Here is a 17,911-nt window from a genome sequence, read left to right on the forward strand (position 1 = left end):
TTGGGCTTGAAATCCTCCAGGGACGCGGTTTTAAACTCCCAACTCGCGATACATCTGCATCTATTTTTCGTAGTAAAAACATGCGTTCTTTGTAGTCAAACGTAGTAAAAAAAAAAGTCACGTGCTTATACCTCATTCATGCCATTGGCCGGAATATACAATTGTGTTATGGGTAACTAGTGATCACGTGATTTTGTGTTTACTTCCAAATATGGTGATAGTTTGCTTGCCATTTCTTCGGAGAAATTGATTTATTTGAAAATATTTAGACTCCAAAATGTCTTTAATATTGCATGCATATCATTTTGACTTGCACATATGCACTGTTTTACTAAAAATAATGAACTGAATGAGTTATAAAACTGACATTTCCACGTTTTATATATAAATGATATAATACGAATTGACCAATTCAATAGGTCTAACCGTCTAATCTAGGATTAGCGAAGATCGGCTACTCCCGGCTAAATTTCGTAGAATTCTAAATCTATATTTATATATATTATTACCTGCTTTAGGGTTCAGAACATATATACATATAACACAGAGAAAAATAAGGCCAAATTATGTATAAATACCAGGTCAGAGAAATCACTCTATTTTGGAAGTAAACACACACTCATGTGATCACTAGTTACCCACTAAAACAATTCCATATTTATTTCGGCCAATGGCATGAATGAGGTATAATCACGTGACTTGTTTTACTACGTTTTACTACAAAGAACGCGTGCTTTGTACTATTATGGGGGAAATCCTCCGCGGATCGTGGTTTCATTTCCACCATTATTTGCTCAATTTTCATAGGAAACAGATGTAATGGAATCAAATACTCTTCATATATTAAAAGGTTAAATGGATATCATCACTGGCTGATTTCATGGGCCTGATAGGCCAATATATGGTGCTTATATACAGTGTATGTATTTGCTTCATTCTGTATCCGAACTCTGGTGACCAATCAGAAAAAAACATGCATGGCTGACAGGTGGCTATGTGTTTTGTTATTCCTGCTATATAGACTTCATTTTTAGTTTTCCCATGTTATAAAACAGAAAACAGGAAAGAAAAAGGTAAAAAAAATACAGAAATAGAGAAAAGATAATCTTTTATTGGCATGATTTACATCAGTCAGGAGTGGGTACCAAGTTCATTAAACTTTTTAAATGTGCAACTGCAGGGGCGTAGGAAGGAAAGGGTCCTCCTGCACATTTTTTGTACTTCATTTTAGAAAATTTTGCCGCTTTGCAGCGCATTTCCTAAAAGTTCAAGCACGTAATGTTCAAACCTTTAATAATAAAAATTCAATACACATGAACTAGACTAAAAATGTCCATCAAGGGATTCTACTATTTCAAAAATGTTTCTTAAAATATTAAATTGTTTATATGTCTAAGCAAGACAATTAAATCAATTCATTTTTTTTTAGTTAAACAACAATGTGCTGATGGTGTGAAGTCGTATGTTGAGATCGAGCAGGGTTGCATAATGATATGACGACATTCACAATTATAATTTCTAAATACAGGTAAATGTAAATCGAAAAATTACCACGTTAAGAACGCATTAAAATCCTCAAAATACACCGTAAAACTCATCTTGGCCATTCCAAATCGTAATATTTTTCGCGGGGGAGACCCCCGGACCCCCAGAACACCAAAGTCTCGCGCATTCGGCGCTCGCAAAATCATCAAAATCGTAATTTATTCCGGGGGAGATCCCCGGACCCTCAAAAACACCAATATCTCGCGCATTCGGCGTTCGCAAAATCATCAAAATACATCGTAAAACTTATCTCAGCCATTCTAAATCGTAATATTTTTTTCCGGGAGAGACCCCAGACCTCCAAACACCAAAATATCGACTCTTCGACGCTCGCACGCCATTTTGCATATTCATTAATTTCCTATTAGCGTCGCCATTGATATGGATGTGTACAAGGATTATATGTAATGATTTATGAGAAAAAGTATATAAAGTATTATGGTTGTGTTGTGGTTGTGTGTAATCTCCTCCTGAGTGACCTATTGCAATTGTCTTTTGGTCGGCATCATCCAGTGTCTGTGGTAAACAATTTACAATCTTCTTAATAACCAAGAACCTCATACATGGACATGTTATTGGGCCATAGCATGCTGGGATGAAGGGATACAAAGTTTGTTCAACTCAATGATCTTGACCTATGTGCCAAGTCACAGGGCTGAGACATATTTATTTGTTTGTTTAAAAGCAAAACATTATTTATAACTGTGCATATCGGAATTTAGGTGACTGTTAGACTTATATATCCTTATTGCCTTCTGCTCATTCTCAACTCTCATCCATTTGTAAACAATTCAAATTTTAACAATTTCTTCTCCACAACACGGTTTTTCTCATTTTACAGCAAGTACAAACAACAACAATCAAATAACAATCATGAATATTTTGTATTGATATAATTTTTTTGTAAATTTTCAGCAAAACAAACATGTTTCAAATTAAATTAATACACATATTTGATTAATATATTTGATCTGCATTCATTATTGAATTTAAAAAAAATGAAAAAAAAAATATATCATAGCAAAGGTACATGGTTTGTCATTTTAATCAAGGGAGATAAATCCGTTTTGAAGGATTTTCCACAAAGTGGAAAAGTTAAGATTAATTCACTTCCCATGCATTATTCAACCAAATTTAGCCTGGTACATTTCCTGGTCAACATCAATTATAATTTCAACACAAATGAATTAGATGATGTTTCAAGTAATTGTCGAGTATATATACATGAACTTTGACATCTGCCATTGGCACAACATGTAATCTTCAATTTATCAATGTTTCACAATCAAAGTCTACTCTAAGCATTCTGTTTCAAATGGTGGAAATGAAATCACGATCCGTGGGGGATTTTCCCAATAATGGTACAAAACACGCGTTCTTTGTAGTCAAACGTAGTAAAACAAGTCACGTGCTTATACCTCATTCATGCCATTGGCCGAAATAAATATGAAATTGTATTATAGGTAACTAGTGATCACATGAGTGTGTGTTTACTTCCAAATAGAGTGATTTCTCTGACCTGGTATTTATACATAATTAGGCCTTTTGAAGAAGATCTTATTTTCTCTGTGTTATATGTATATGTTCTGAACCCTAAAGCAGGTAATAATATATATAAATATAAATTTAGAATTCTACGAATTTAGCCGGGAGTAGCCGATCTTCGCTGATCTTAGATTAGACGTTTAGACCTATTGAATTGGTCAATTCGCATTATATCATTTATTTACAAAACGTGGAAATGACAGTTTTATAACTCATTTCAGTTCATTATTTATAGTAAAATAATACATATGTGCAAGTCAAAATGATATGCATGCAATATTAATAACATTTTGGAGTCTAAATATTTTCAAATAAATCAATTTCTCCGAAGAAATGGCAAGCAAACTATCACCATATTTGGAAGTAAACACACAATCATGTGATCACTAGTTACCCATAATGCAATTGTATATTCCGGCCAATGGCATGAATGATGTATAAGCACGTGACTTTTTTTACTACGTTTTTACTACAAAAAATAGATGCAGATAAATCCCGAGTTTGGAGCTAAAACCGCGTCCCGGTAGTACCATTTTGGCACTTATTGTATGTTTATTGTGTTCATGTTGTTGTTATTTGTATAGCTATCGAATTACATGTGTAATAGTAAAAGTGTTAATACAGTTGAATTGAATTGAATTGTAATAATACCCACTCGAAAAATGATTATTTAGCCGCTAAAACCACAGGGACCTGGCACGATTTTTTTAACAGTATACATATATATATATATGAAACCCGAAGATCGGCCCAATCGGTCCTCTGGCACTCTGGAAACCCTAAGATCGGCCCAAATCGGCCCTACGGCACTATAAGGGTTAAATGTAACATTCTCGTAGATTTTCAAGGGATTCTTTGTCCGAATCAAATACGCAACGTCAATTTCTCTATTGTGACGTCACAATAACGTCGGGTTTCGCGCCATTCTCGGCTTTTTGACAGTGGAATGCAAAAACGTATTGGCCAATCAGAAAACCAGAATTAGAATGAAAACAAAGATAAAATAATTATAAACGAATGAATGAGTAAAAAAATAAGTATTTCAATCTGTTTTGGTTTTACGTTTAACATACAAACTCGTTTACACATCCTTACGCCTGCTTTGATATGGAAGCGAACAAGGATCTAGTCTTGTTCTATTTCCATATACATACCAGCCCATGGTTCTCAGACACAAATTTATATGTCAGTAGTTTGTACTGGCTGTGAATGTTAAATGTAGAAGGCTTTAGGAGCAGGAACTTGAACTATAAATCAGAGAAGGTATACATCAGCTATATCCCAGTCACACAGTAAGTGCACAGGCTTGATCACAGTGAAACCAAACGAATCTTAATGGCGTTACCATGTTATAGTAACTTTCTTCTTTATTCTATTGTAATACACGGGGACTGGTCATGCTTGAATTTTCCGATGCGGCCCCAAGATCGTTAAGTAGCCACACGGATTGACAAAACTACCATTACGGAATCAAACTCGAAAACGGATTTTACGTAAATGTTTATCCATAAAACAGCGAGGATGGAGGAGAATGTAAGGGGGATTTACATTGTAGAGCCCAAAGAAGCAACCAATGCCGAAATAGAGACAATTTTACGTACACGGTATAGACAGGAATCTTTGCTACTACGACTAACATGGTCTTCTACTCAATCTTTAGTCCTTATACTATATTGTTAATTCCTGATTTTATCGCCATTTTGATATGCTTCAATATTTCAACTTATAAAGTTCTGATAAAATTCCAGGGATTATTTTAAGTATTTGTTAAAATTTGATTGATAAAGATGAATACAGCTTAATGAGCACAACCAAATCAAAGCAAACTATGAATTTCAAATTCGTTATACAAGAAGACACAACACCAATATATCGCACTCATACACGTTATACATGGGATGCCGTCCTTACATGACCCTGGTTGTTAATAGGACGTAAAACATTTGACCTAACCAAACCAAATCGTTCCGACAGATATATGAAGGTTCGAGATATTTTCTATTGAAAAACGTTTATTTGATTAATCCATACACTTTATCTAAGTATCGTACACAAAATTAACTTAACAAGGAACGTCAACAACAAACACAAATTTCATCCAGCACTTGACTCCATGACGTCATATATAGGCTATATATTACACCGACAAACTAACTGTGTTAGGAATGGTTGACGTTTTGTATCCATCAAACACAATATAAAGTCTGTCACTTCATCTGTGAACTCGGGATATTTCAGTGTAATGTTCAACGAAGAGGGATTGTGTTTTTGCCTTTTGAGACAGAGTGGCGTGTAGTATTGGCAATGCATAATTGTATTTGTTTTCTCGTGATGAAACGTCGTTACACAATTTTATTTGATACGGATTTGCTCGAGGTCAATTATAGCGAGCAATTACTAATACAAATGATGATGGAATTTCTCGCCGCCGAAACACAATAAAAACTGAGCAGTGGAAAACAAGGCATTAAACTAGTATCGAGTAACAAAAATCACTCAATTTCCTAGAGAAGGTTAATTAGCGTTACAATGGTATAAAATCTTTGCCAACAGCCTTAGAGGGTTATTCAACACTCATCTATGTATTTTTATTATTTGTTTACATTTTGAGGGAATCGTTTAATAAATGGTCACTATAACAACATTTGTAGAGCAATAAACAGATGTATTCCCAAATCAATCTTACTTAATTAATTGATTAATACAGAAGTCGTATAACTCTGATCCCTTATTGGTATTATGAGATACACACCCTTTATGTTCCATGGGGTTACTATCACTGTCGTTACATCCACCCCTGGACAATGTCATAGTGCAATTGAAGGCACTATTGTGGCGACAACAGATGCGACAGTCAGCTCATGTACATAAAAATGTCACTATCTGTAATATCCATCGGAAGTATCTGTAAATATGTAATTGGTATTCTCCTGAAACTCCTTCAGTTTTAATATGACTTAGTCCATGGTAACGTTAGTGATAATAACCCACTGAATATCGAGGATGTTAGATAACATATGGATCAAGACAATATCGTAGACTGTGCTCCTAACTATCAATGGACCGTTTGACAAATTGGTTTTGCCTCTTGACATTCGTTTGATAAAAGGTATTAGCATACTATAATATACGAACACAAGGGAACCTCTTTAAATGCTCAGAATGTGAAAGAAGTAAAAAAATATAATACGTACTGATTGGTAATGTTTCAATTAAGTCTCTCGAGGCGGTTAATCTTAAAAAAACTGAAGGCATCATGTAGTCGCCAATCCTTTATAATGAATGAAAGAAGCTTTTAGATGTATTAGCAGTATTACTATGACTTTATTTTTAAATTTCCGATTTCGGAATTTTATTATGTATGTAATGCTCCATCCCATATTTTAAAATCCGCAATCATTCATTAAATAAGTTGAGATATCTCGGGAGGGTTCCGAATCAATAAAATCAAGATAACTTACAAGTAATTCTAACTCTATCCTGCCATTTAACATCATCATACCGATATCAATAGTTGTAATTATTAGTCATATTGAAATCAACAAATAGTCCCTAGGTACTGATTCGGTAAGATTGAGTTTTGGGCAGTACCGCTAGACATGATAAAATATCAAAAAATAAAGATCTATTTTCACAATGTATCTATTTTGTTTATATCAAATGGACGAATTTGACAAAAATACATCTCCTAGTTTCCCAATTCTATTACAAGTATTGTCATATATATGAAGATGATATGAGAAAGCGATCTCGCCAGATCATTAAGACAATGAATGATGTTGGATATATCAGCATTGCTGTGTGATGTGGTTTATGGCGTTTGGGAATTACTGGAAGCCGAAAAAGTAATATGATGTCATGTATCAAATAAACAAATATAGAAAAATAACATAGTATATATATTTATGTCTTCGTATAGACAAAATTATTGTCAACTGTCCATCTGATAAATGAGGCAATTTATCAAAAGAATGATAAACCTTCTAATTAAAGAGACACCAAACATATTGTTCTATTACATACACTGTATCCCATACCGTCAGAATCAGGGTAACTAACATGTGTTATCCTATTCAGAGGATATTCATCTCCATTAAACTAGGGAATGGCGAGGAAAAAACCCAGAAAATCTTGAATTTCCCTTCCTCTTTCTTTGGTAACCTCCATTTAAAATCATGCTAAGTGAAAAACCTAATTTGCCAAGATATAACTGATTAAATAATATGTTAAACTTTACAGTTATCACCAATATCATATGATCTATACTCTAGATAACATATCACGGCCATGTAATCATAAACCTCTTTCATGTATAGATAGGAAGGGTAGGACTGTTCTTACCAAGCCGAGGGTTTTACAATATTCTGTGATCTTGACGGTAGAGTATCACTTCCTATCCACATATCAAACGCTATTATTCTCTCTCATACCTCAAGGTTATTAAAGGTAGTAAACAATACATTACAGGCTACCAAATTATGTAAAATTATTCAGGATAAATTGAAGTTGAATTAATTAAAAATTTTAGTTTAGTGTGAAATTCGCCATTAACTATCGTTGATTTTCATGAAGACTTACAGAGGTAAATTAGCCCTGAAATTGGTATGAAGTTGACATGGAGTATTCGTTATTTCTTTAAACTAATGTTCATGTCATTTTAATGTCAATTTAGGTCGTTTTCATGTTAATTAAAACTTTACCATTTTAATCTTGTTTTATTTATAGAATTTTATAACAATGATTTTTATTATTTTTTCAGTGCGTGGCATTTTTCTCGTATACCTGGCATTTCGGAGAAGTGCTGTGTAAATTAGTCAACTATCTACAGAACATTTCCATCATCTGTTCGGTGATGAACCTGACCGGCCTTAGTCTTGAGCGGTAAGTACAAGCCCTTCCCCAACCTGACCGGCCTTAGTCTTGAGCGGTAAGTACACCCTTTTCCCCAACCTGACCGGCCTTAGTCTTGAGTGGTAAGTACACCCTTTTCCCCAACCTGACCGGCCTTAGTCTTGAGTAAGTACAAGCCCTTCCCCAACCTGACCGGCCTTAGTCTTGAGTAAGTACAACCCTTTCCCCAACCTGACCGGCCTTAGTCTTGAGTAAGTACAAGCCCTTCCCAAACCTGACCGGCCTTAGTCTTGAGTAAGTACAACCCTTTCCCCAACCTGACCGGCCTTAGTCTTGAGTAAGTACAACCCTTTCCCCAACCTGACCGGCCTTAGTCTTGAGTAAGTACAAACCCTTTCCCCAACCTGACCGGCCTTAGTCTTGAGTAAGTACAACCTTTCCCCAACCTGACCGGCCTTAGTCTTGAGTAAGTACAACCCTTTCCCCAACCTGACCGGCCTTAGTCTTGAGTAAGTACAACCCTTTCCCCAACCTGACCGGCCTTAGTCTTGAGTAAGTACAACCCTTTCCCCAACCTGACCGGCCTTAGTCTTGAGTAAGTACAACCCTTTCCCCAACCTGACCGGCCTTAGTCTTGAGTAAGTACAACCCTTTCCCCAACCTGACCGGCCTTAGTCTTGAGTAATCAATACAACCCTTTCCCCAACCTGACCGGCCTTAGTCTTGAGCGGTAAGTACAACCCTTTCCCCAACCTGACCGGCCTTAGTCTTGAGCGGTAAGTACAACCCTTTCCCCAACCTGACCGGCCTTAGTCTTGAGTAAGTACCCTTTCCCAACCTGACCGGCCTTTCTGAGTAAGTACAACCCTTCCCCAACTGACCGGCCTTAGTCTTGAGTAAGTACAACCCTTTCCCCAACCTGACCGGCCTTAGTCTTGAGTAAGTACAACCCTTTCCCCAACCTGACCGGCCTTAGTCTTGAGTAAGTACAACCCTTTCCCCAACCTGACCGGCCTTAGTCTTGAGTAAGTACAACCCTTTCCCCAACCTGACCGGCCTTAGTCTTGAGTAAGTACAACCCTTTCCCCAACCTGACCGGCCTTAGTCTTGAGTAAGTACAACCCTTTCCCCAACCTGACCGGCCTTAGTCTTGAGTAAGTACAACCCTTTCCCCAACCTGACCGGCCTTAGTCTTGAGTAAGTACAACCCTTTCCCCAACCTGACCGGCCTTAGTCTTGAGCGGTAAGTACAACCCTTTCCCCAACCTGACCGGCCTTAGTCTTGAGTAAGTACAACCCTTTCCCCAACCTGACCGGCCTTAGTCTTGAGTAAGTACAAACCCTTTCCCCAACCTGACCCGGCCTTAGTCTTGAGTAAGTACAACCCTTTCCCCAACCTGACCGGCCTTAGTCTTGAGTAAGTACAACCCTTTCCCCAACCTGACCGGCCTTAGTCTTGAGTAAGTACAACCCTTTCCCCAACCTGACCGGCCTTAGTCTTGAGTAAGTACAACCCTTTCCCCAACCTGACCGGCCTTAGTCTTGAGTAAGTACAACCCTTCTTGAGTCTTGAGTAAGTACAACCCTTTCCCCAACCTGACCGGCCTTAGTCTTGAGTAAGTACAACCCTTTCCCCAACCTGACCGGCCTTAGTCTTGAGTAAGTACAACCCTTTCCCCAACCTGACCGGCCTTATGTCTTGAGTAAGTACAACCCTTTCCCCAACCTGACCGGCCTTAGTCTTGGTAAGTACAACCCTTTCCCCAACCTGACCGGCCTTAGTCTTGAGTAAGTACAACCCTTTCCCCAACCTGACCGGCCTTAGTCTTGAGTAAGTACAACCCTTTCCCCAACCTGACCGGCCTTAGTCTTGAGTAAGTACAACCCTTTCCCCAACCTGACCGGCCTTAGTCTTGAGTAAGTACAACCCTTTCCCCAACCTGACCGGCCTTAGTCTTGAGCTTTAAGTACACCCTTTTCCCCAACCTGACCGGCCTTAGTCTTGAGCGGTAAGTACAAGCCCTTCCCCAACCTGACCGGCCTTAGTCTTGAGTAAGTACAACCCTTTCCCCAACCTGACCGGCCTTAGTCTTGAGCGGTAAGTACAAGCCCTTCCCCAACCTGACCGGCCTTAGTCTTGAGTAAGTACAACCCTTTCCCCAACCTGACCGGCCTTAGTCTTGAGTAAGTACAACCCTTTCCCCAACCTGACCGGCCTTAGTCTTGAGTAAGTACAACCCTTTCCCCAACCTGACCGGCCTTAGTCTTGAGTAAGTACAACCCTTTCCCCAACCTGACCGGCCTTAGTCTTGAGTAAGTACAACCCTTTCCCCAACCTGACCGGCCTTAGTCTTGAGTAAGTACAACCCTTTCCCCAACCTGACCGGCCTTAGTCTTGAGTAAGTACAACCCTTTCCCCAACCTGACCGGCCTTAGTCTTGAGTAAGTACAAGCCCTTCCCCAACCTGACCGGCCTTAGTCTTGAGTGGTAAGTACACCCTTTTCCCCAACCTGACCGGCCTTAGTCTTGAGTGGTAAGTACAACCCTTTCCCCAACCTGACCGGCCTTAGTCTTGAGTAAGTACAACCCTTTCCCCAACCTGACCGGCCTTAGTCTTGAGTAAGTACAACCCTTTCCCCAACCTGACCGGCCTTAGTCTTGAGTAAGTACAAGCCCTTCCCCAACCTGACCGGCCTTAGTCTTGAGTAAGTACAACCCTTTCCCCAACCTGACCGGCCTTAGTCTTGAGTAAGTACAACCCTTTCCCCAACCTGACCGGCCTTAGTCTTGAGTAAGTACAACCCTTTCCCCAACCTGACCGGCCTTAGTCTTGAGTAAGTACAACCCTTTCCCCAACCTGACCGGCCTTAGTCTTGAGTAAGTACAACCCTTTCCCCAACCTGACCGGCCTTAGTCTTGAGTAAGTACAACCCTTTCCCCAACCTGACCGGCCTTAGTCTTGAGTAAGTACAACCCCTTCCCCAACCTGACCGGCCTTAGTCTTGAGTAAGTACAACCCTTTCCCCAACCTGACCGGCCTTAGTCTTGAGCGGTAAGTACACCCCCTTCCCCAACCTGACCGGCCTTAGTCTTGAGTAAGTACAACCCTTTCCCCAACCTGACCGGCCTTAGTCTTGAGTAAGTACAACCCTCTTCCCCAACCTGACCGGCCTTAGTCTTGAGTAAGTACAACCCTTTCCCCAACCTGACCGGCCTTAGTCTTGAGTAAGTACAACCCTTTCCCCAACCTGACCGGCCTTAGTCTTGAGTAAGTACAACCCTTTCCCCAACCTGACCGGCCTTAGTCTTGAGTAAGTACAACCCTTTCCCCAACCTGACCGGCCTTAGTCTTGAGTAAGTACAACCCTTTCCCCAACCTGACCGGCCTTAGTCTTGAGTAAGTACAACCCTTTCCCCAACCTGACCGGCCTTAGTCTTGAGTAAGTACAACCCTTTCCCCAACCTGACCGGCCTTAGTCTTGAGTAAGTACAACCCTTTCCCCAACCTGACCGGCCTTAGTCTTGAGTAAGTACAACCCTTTCCCCAACCTGACCGGCCTTAGTCTTGAGTAAGTACAACCCTTTCCCCAACCTGACCGGCCTTAGTCTTGAGTAAGTACAACCCTTTCCCCAACCTGACCGGCCTTAGTCTTGAGTAAGTACAACCCTTTCCCCAACCTGACCGGCCTTAGTCTTGAGTAAGTACAACCCTTTCCCCAACCTGACCGGCCTTAGTCTTGAGTAAGTACAACCCTTTCCCCAACCTGACCGGCCTTAGTCTTGAGTAAGTACAACCCTTTCCCCAACCTGACCGGCCTTAGTCTTGAGTAAGTACAACCCTTTCCCCAACCTGACCGGCCTTAGTCTTGAGTAAGTACAACCCTTTCCCCAACCTGACCGGCCTTAGTCTTGAGTAAGTACAACCCTTTCCCCAACCTGACCGGCCTTAGTCTTGAGTAAGTACAACCCTTTCCCCAACCTGACCGGCCTTAGTCTTGAGTAAGTACAACCCTTTCCCCAACCTGACCGGCCTTAGTCTTGAGTAAGTACAACCCTTTCCCCAACCTGACCGGCCTTAGTCTTGAGTAAGTACAACCCTTTCCCCAACCTGACCGGCCTTAGTCTTGAGTAAGTACAACCCTTTCCCCAACCTGACCGGCCTTAGTCTTGAGTAAGTACAACCCTTTCCCCAACCTGACCGGCCTTAGTCTTGAGTAAGTACAACCCTTTCCCCAACCTGACCGGCCTTAGTCTTGAGTAAGTACAACCCTTTCCCCAACCTGACCGGCCTTAGTCTTGAGTAAGTACAACCCTTTCCCCAACCTGACCGGCCTTAGTCTTGAGTAAGTACAACCCTTTCCCCAACCTGACCGGCCTTAGTCTTGAGTAAGTACAACCCTTTCCCCAACCTGACCGGCCTTAGTCTTGAGTAAGTACAACCCTTTCCCCAACCTGACCGGCCTTAGTCTTGAGTAAGTACAACCTTTCCCCAACCTGACCGGCCTTAGTCTTGAGTAAGTACAACCCTTTCCCCAACCTGACCGGCCTTAGTCTTGAGTAAGTAAACCCTTTCCCAACCTGACCGGCCTTAGTCTTGAGTAAGTACAACCCTTTCCCCAACCTGACCGGCCTTAGTCTTGAGTAAGTACAACCCTTTCCCCAACCTGACCGGCCTTAGTCTTGAGTAAGTACAACCCTTTCCCCAACCTGACCGGCCTTAGTCTTGAGTAAGTACAACCCTTTCCCCAACCTGACCGGCCTTAGTCTTGAGTAAGTACAACCCTTTCCCCAACCTGACCGGCCTTAGTCTTGAGTAAGTACAACCCTTTCCCCAACCTGACCGGCCTTAGTCTTGAGTAAGTACAACCCTTTCCCCAACCTGACCGGCCTTAGTCTTGAGTAAGTACAACCCTTTCCCCAACCTGACCGGCCTTAGTCTTGAGTGGTAAGTACAACCCTTTCCCCAACCTGACCGGCCTTAGTCTTGAGTAAGTACAACCCTTTCCCCAACCTGACCGGCCTTAGTCTTGAGTAAGTACAACCCTTTCCCAACCTGACCGGCCTTAGTCTTGAGTAAGTACAACCCTTTCCCCAACCTGACCGGCCTTAGTCTTGAGTAAGTACAACCCTTTCCCCAACCTGACCGGCCTTAGTCTTGAGTAAGTACAACCCTTTCCCCCAACCTGACCGGCCTTAGTCTTGAGTAAGTACAACCCTTTCCCCAACCTGACCGGCCTTAGTCTTGAGTAAGTACAACCCTTTCCCCAACCTGACCGGCCTTAGTCTTGAGTAAGTACAACCCTTTCCCCAACCTGACCGGCCTTAGTCTTGAGTAAGTACAACCCTTTCCCCAACCTGACCGGCCTTAGTCTTGAGTAAGTACAACCCTCTTCCCCAACCTGACCGGCCTTAGTCTTGAGTAAGTACAACCCTTTCCCCAACCTGACCGGCCTTAGTCTTGAGTAAGTACAACCCTTTCCCCAACCTGACCGGCCTTAGTCTTGAGTAAGTACAACCCTTTCCCCAACCTGACCGGCCTTAGTCTTGAGTAAGTAGTACAACCCTTTCCCCAACCTGACCGGCCTTAGTCTTGAGTAAGTACAACCCTTTCCCCAACCTGACCGGCCTTAGTCTTGAGTAAGTACAACCCTTTCCCCAACCTGACCGGCCTTAGTCTTGAGTAAGTACAACCTTTCCCCAACAGACCCTTCCCAACTGAGCTAGTTCCCCTACCTATCTTGAGTAAGTACAACCCTTTCCCAACTGACCGGCCTTAGTCTTGAGTAAGTACAACCCTTTCCCCAACCTGACCGGCCCTTAGTCTTAAGTGGTAAGTACACCCTCTTCCCCATATATAGTGGTATTATCCTCACGATGATTTTTGTTTGTGGTCTAACTAAAGATACATTTACATACAAGTTTATCTGACTAAAAAGTGCAACCGTTTACCCCCCCCCCTTTTTTTTTGCAAAAAAGATGTTCATAAATCCTCAAGCCGCCTTTCTACATATTTTTTTTTTAAAAAGTGTCAAAAATCTGCTGTATAAGCCTTAAAAGCATTAACAACTTAGTTCACATTTCTTTTCCATTTACTTTACACACGCCTATCATAAACAACCTCACTCTTAGACTTTATGAGAAGGGATTCAATAATATTCCTCGTATTTTAAACAGTATTATCAAATAAGCATATAAATTGTTGGTGATAAATATACTAGTCCTACGCCGTACTACATGATTCAATTTAAAGTATTCCGTCTTTGCATACTACAGGGTTATTTCTCTCTCCGGAACTTTAAATTGTGACGTCATTATCGTGTATCTGTCTGTCTTGTAAGGGGTATACGTCGTTTTCTCTTAAAAATATGACGTTTAACTTACAAAAGCATTACGTAACAATTAAAACGTAACCATATAGGTAAATAACTCTGTAATATGCAAATGCGAAATAAACCAACAACAGGTTTCAGTACCAGTTTAGATTACCGATTATCTAATTTACTTTCGATCGTTATTTCTCGCTATAACAGCATTAATGACGTATGTGTGATTCTCTTCCTGAAAGAATACATAGAAAGGTTTTAACTTGGCGTCACATTGGCGAGATCCATTCGAACGCCGAAGCCGTACAAACACATCTTACTGCACTGTCTCAACTGCAAATGTGTAGACGTTGTCGATGGTTAATATGTATCATATGGCACACAAGATAATTAAACTTCACATCATGTTTGTTACCATGGCTTTTGAGACAGACATCGACTCCCGACGGACAAATTGATTACGTTCGAATGAAACAGGATCAAGAAGATTGCGGTCACTATGATAAACAACGCCATCAGCACTGGTTCCGTCGCCTTGATTGTCTTCTACATAAATATATTAAGCAAACGAATGACATTACTATTTACCAGAGTTACTTCCCTTCGTTTCACTCAGTCAGTACTAGAGCAGAAAAAAACAAAGAGAACTAACTATGATAGGTCAGAAAAAATCGTGACGTTAAGAAAATTGTACAGGTTTATTCAAGCGGTTGACAATTCATTCACGACTCAACCTTAATAGTTCTGTATTTACTAATCATTAATTCTTATCGTCTTCTCTTCTGCCAATATGAATTAGAAAAGGAATCTTTCACCAAAGGAATGTCATTATATTATTATCTACTCGGCTTTGATTGGTTGAACTCAATAAACTGGCATCAAGTGATTCATTCATTGATGTATTTCAACATATACATTTACACTTGTTGGTGCGAGATCATTCTAAATATTGGCAACGTTGATAGCATGGGATCTACTTCTAATGTTAAAGGTCATTGTTTCAACTTTTAAAAATCGAGTCGTTCGTAATTACAAGTGCAGTAATGTCAAATATCTGCTTATCTACACTTTTTCTATTTCAAATCTGCGATTTTTCATTTCACTAGCTTAGCTACCTTAGTGACGAATACAATATTTCTTACGGATATGTGTTGTACATTATCTTCCGGCTTAAAATAACCCCGGAAAACTATATTAGTCACACTGAGATGTGCTTTTTCAACTTATCACAACAACAAGGAAGAGATTGCCACAGTGTGTTGGCTTCCGGTTGAAGAGGTTGCATTTCCACTGCCTTCTGGGCGTTATAATTGCAAAACTCAAAATATTCCTTCTGAAGTTTATCGACAAAAATATGACAATGACACAACTGTTTGATTAATGAGAACTTCACATTATTGGTGATTGAGGTTATTTGTTAAAATATTTCACCAAACAAAAGATTCTATTTCTTTTAACAACTAGTGATATTTCTTGACAAACTATGATGTTGGTACAGAAACTTAACATAACATTACTCATAAATAGTATTTCTCTACAAAATAATTCACTAGCACAAATAATCCATTGAAGATATTATCGTATTACGCTCAATAGATCACTGAACCTAGCTTGTGAAGTTGATATTGTCTAGGTGTATCGTCTTAGTATGTGATACGCTCCCTAACGATGTTCAAACCTGGTGTTTTGTTTAGTCCAATGTGACTTTGTGTTGTATGTTGATAAACTATTTTTATACCATCCATATATATAGTTATTTGTGAAAAGTGCTGGTGAACAAGCAAACAAACAAAAACCACCTAAAGTTACATTTAATGATAAAATGAAATTGTTATGAATGTTGCCATCTCTATAGAATAAAGCAAACGCTTTTTTTTTTTATCTTTTTAAGGCTGGTTGGTTGTTTGTTTAGGAGCCACGTACTATTGAAGGTCAGGGTCATTCAATATCGGCCTTCCGTGTATACGATGTGTTGGGTGAATGTGAGTGAATATCCGTATATTTTGGAAGGCTGCAGTATATTCGTACCTTTTATAATATGTGGGTTATAAAAACACGGTCGCTTGTCACATAAGATAGGGTGTCGCTGAAAACAGTCCCATTATATGGCAAACTACGTTGAGGGTCTCAAGTAAGGTTACATAAGACAGAGAGTCGCTACACACAGGAGGTCGCTCAGAAGGTCTCGACTGTAATATGTCGTTTTGTAATGGTTTAAACTCCTACCCATTTTATGCTGTTAACTTACTGAAGAAATACCACCAGAGACACCGCGCAGCACACCCCAAGAGGTCATATTAAGATAAAAATATTTTAGCAATTAAGTTCATGTTATATATAAATTAAGTAATAAGGATGATGCTGCTTTTACAACCAATCCTTCTATTCTAGATCTTTAGATCGGGATACATGTCTCTCTGTTGTGCCACAAAACTACTGCTCCATAATTCTTTCTCTTCATATAAACATTACCTCCTTACCAGGATGATCTACCACAGAACAAAACAAATGCACCATGCAGCGAAATATTCCATTAATTCAAAATATAAACAACCCATAAACAGGTATTTGAATGGTATGATTTTTACTGTTTACATCCACGTATTGCAGATCCTATTGGCAGCTTATGGTCATTAAAGGACTTGTGTTCTTCGTGTAGACAAAAATGGATTCCCAAGAGACAAACCACCGACTGTCGACCAATATCAGTTTAGCAGACATGATTAGCTAGCCGTGGAGTAATAAACGTCTTTTGTAGAATAGGAACATTCCTACTGCACACTACTGACTATTACGTCGTTTACCTACATAATCAAAAGGCTGGGCAAAATCGCAGTGAATTCAAAATTGCTGACACAGACAAGGAAAAACAATTATACAAAATCTTTCAAAACCAATCAAAATGTACATACATTGATGGGTACAAAAATTCCCCATGGACTAAAATAGTTTTAGAAGAATTATATAGAATCGAGAAGATATTACTTCTTTCAATCAGAATTTACTGGGTTTGCGGTTTTAATTCGTCTGCGCGTGATGTTTTCTGTCGCCAAACTTTCAATTTTATGGCTCAACCTACGAAGTTTATTATTGAAAAAATGTGGTGAATCAAATGAAATTCAGATTAAAAAGTTGTATGAGCTCTTACGAGGTGTATCTGTCTCGTAGCACTGTCCTTAGGGCAAGATTGGTAGCCTCAGTCTTGTTCTGTTACCTGCATTCACCACCAAGGGAAACATTCAGATAATTAGGGGACTGCCATTGTCAGAGTTTCTGGAGCGATTGATGGTTACAACTTGAAATCAAAGACAGATTTAGATTATCAATCTGTGTTTAATACAGAGATGCAACCAACTAGATTTCAATTTTACTATCCAGAAAATAATTTGTTGTCGGTAATTCAATTTTATATCAATCAAAAATAATTTTTTCGTGACTTGAATGTTTGATATTAAATAGAGGACAAGCAAGTCACCTCGAAATTCTCTCAGAAAATAAAATATCAACTATCAATACAAGAATATGTTTCTTTATGCATCATTATCGTTCGACATTTAAATCTATTTTATTGGCTATGCTGTTAATTTTTTTAGCTCGTGTAGATATATATTTAGGAACTTGATATACTTTTATGTGGAGTAATTTT

General features: G+C 39.7%; 1 protein-coding gene across 1 annotated transcript in view; it reads left to right on the forward strand.

Moving 5' to 3' along the window:
- Nucleotides 1-17,911, forward strand: part of LOC138326233 (QRFP-like peptide receptor) — a 70,055-nt gene that overhangs the window by 22,533 nt on the left and 29,611 nt on the right. The window contains exon 2 of the mRNA XM_069272358.1: nt 7,850-7,971. Coding sequence (XP_069128459.1) covers nt 7,850-7,971 — 122 coding nt within the window. The remainder of the gene's footprint in view (nt 1-7,849; nt 7,972-17,911) is intronic.

The sequence above is a fragment of the Argopecten irradians genome, chromosome 6, assembly GCF_041381155.1.
Source record: "Argopecten irradians isolate NY chromosome 6, Ai_NY, whole genome shotgun sequence".
Taxonomy (NCBI): Eukaryota; Metazoa; Mollusca; class Bivalvia; order Pectinida; family Pectinidae; genus Argopecten; species Argopecten irradians.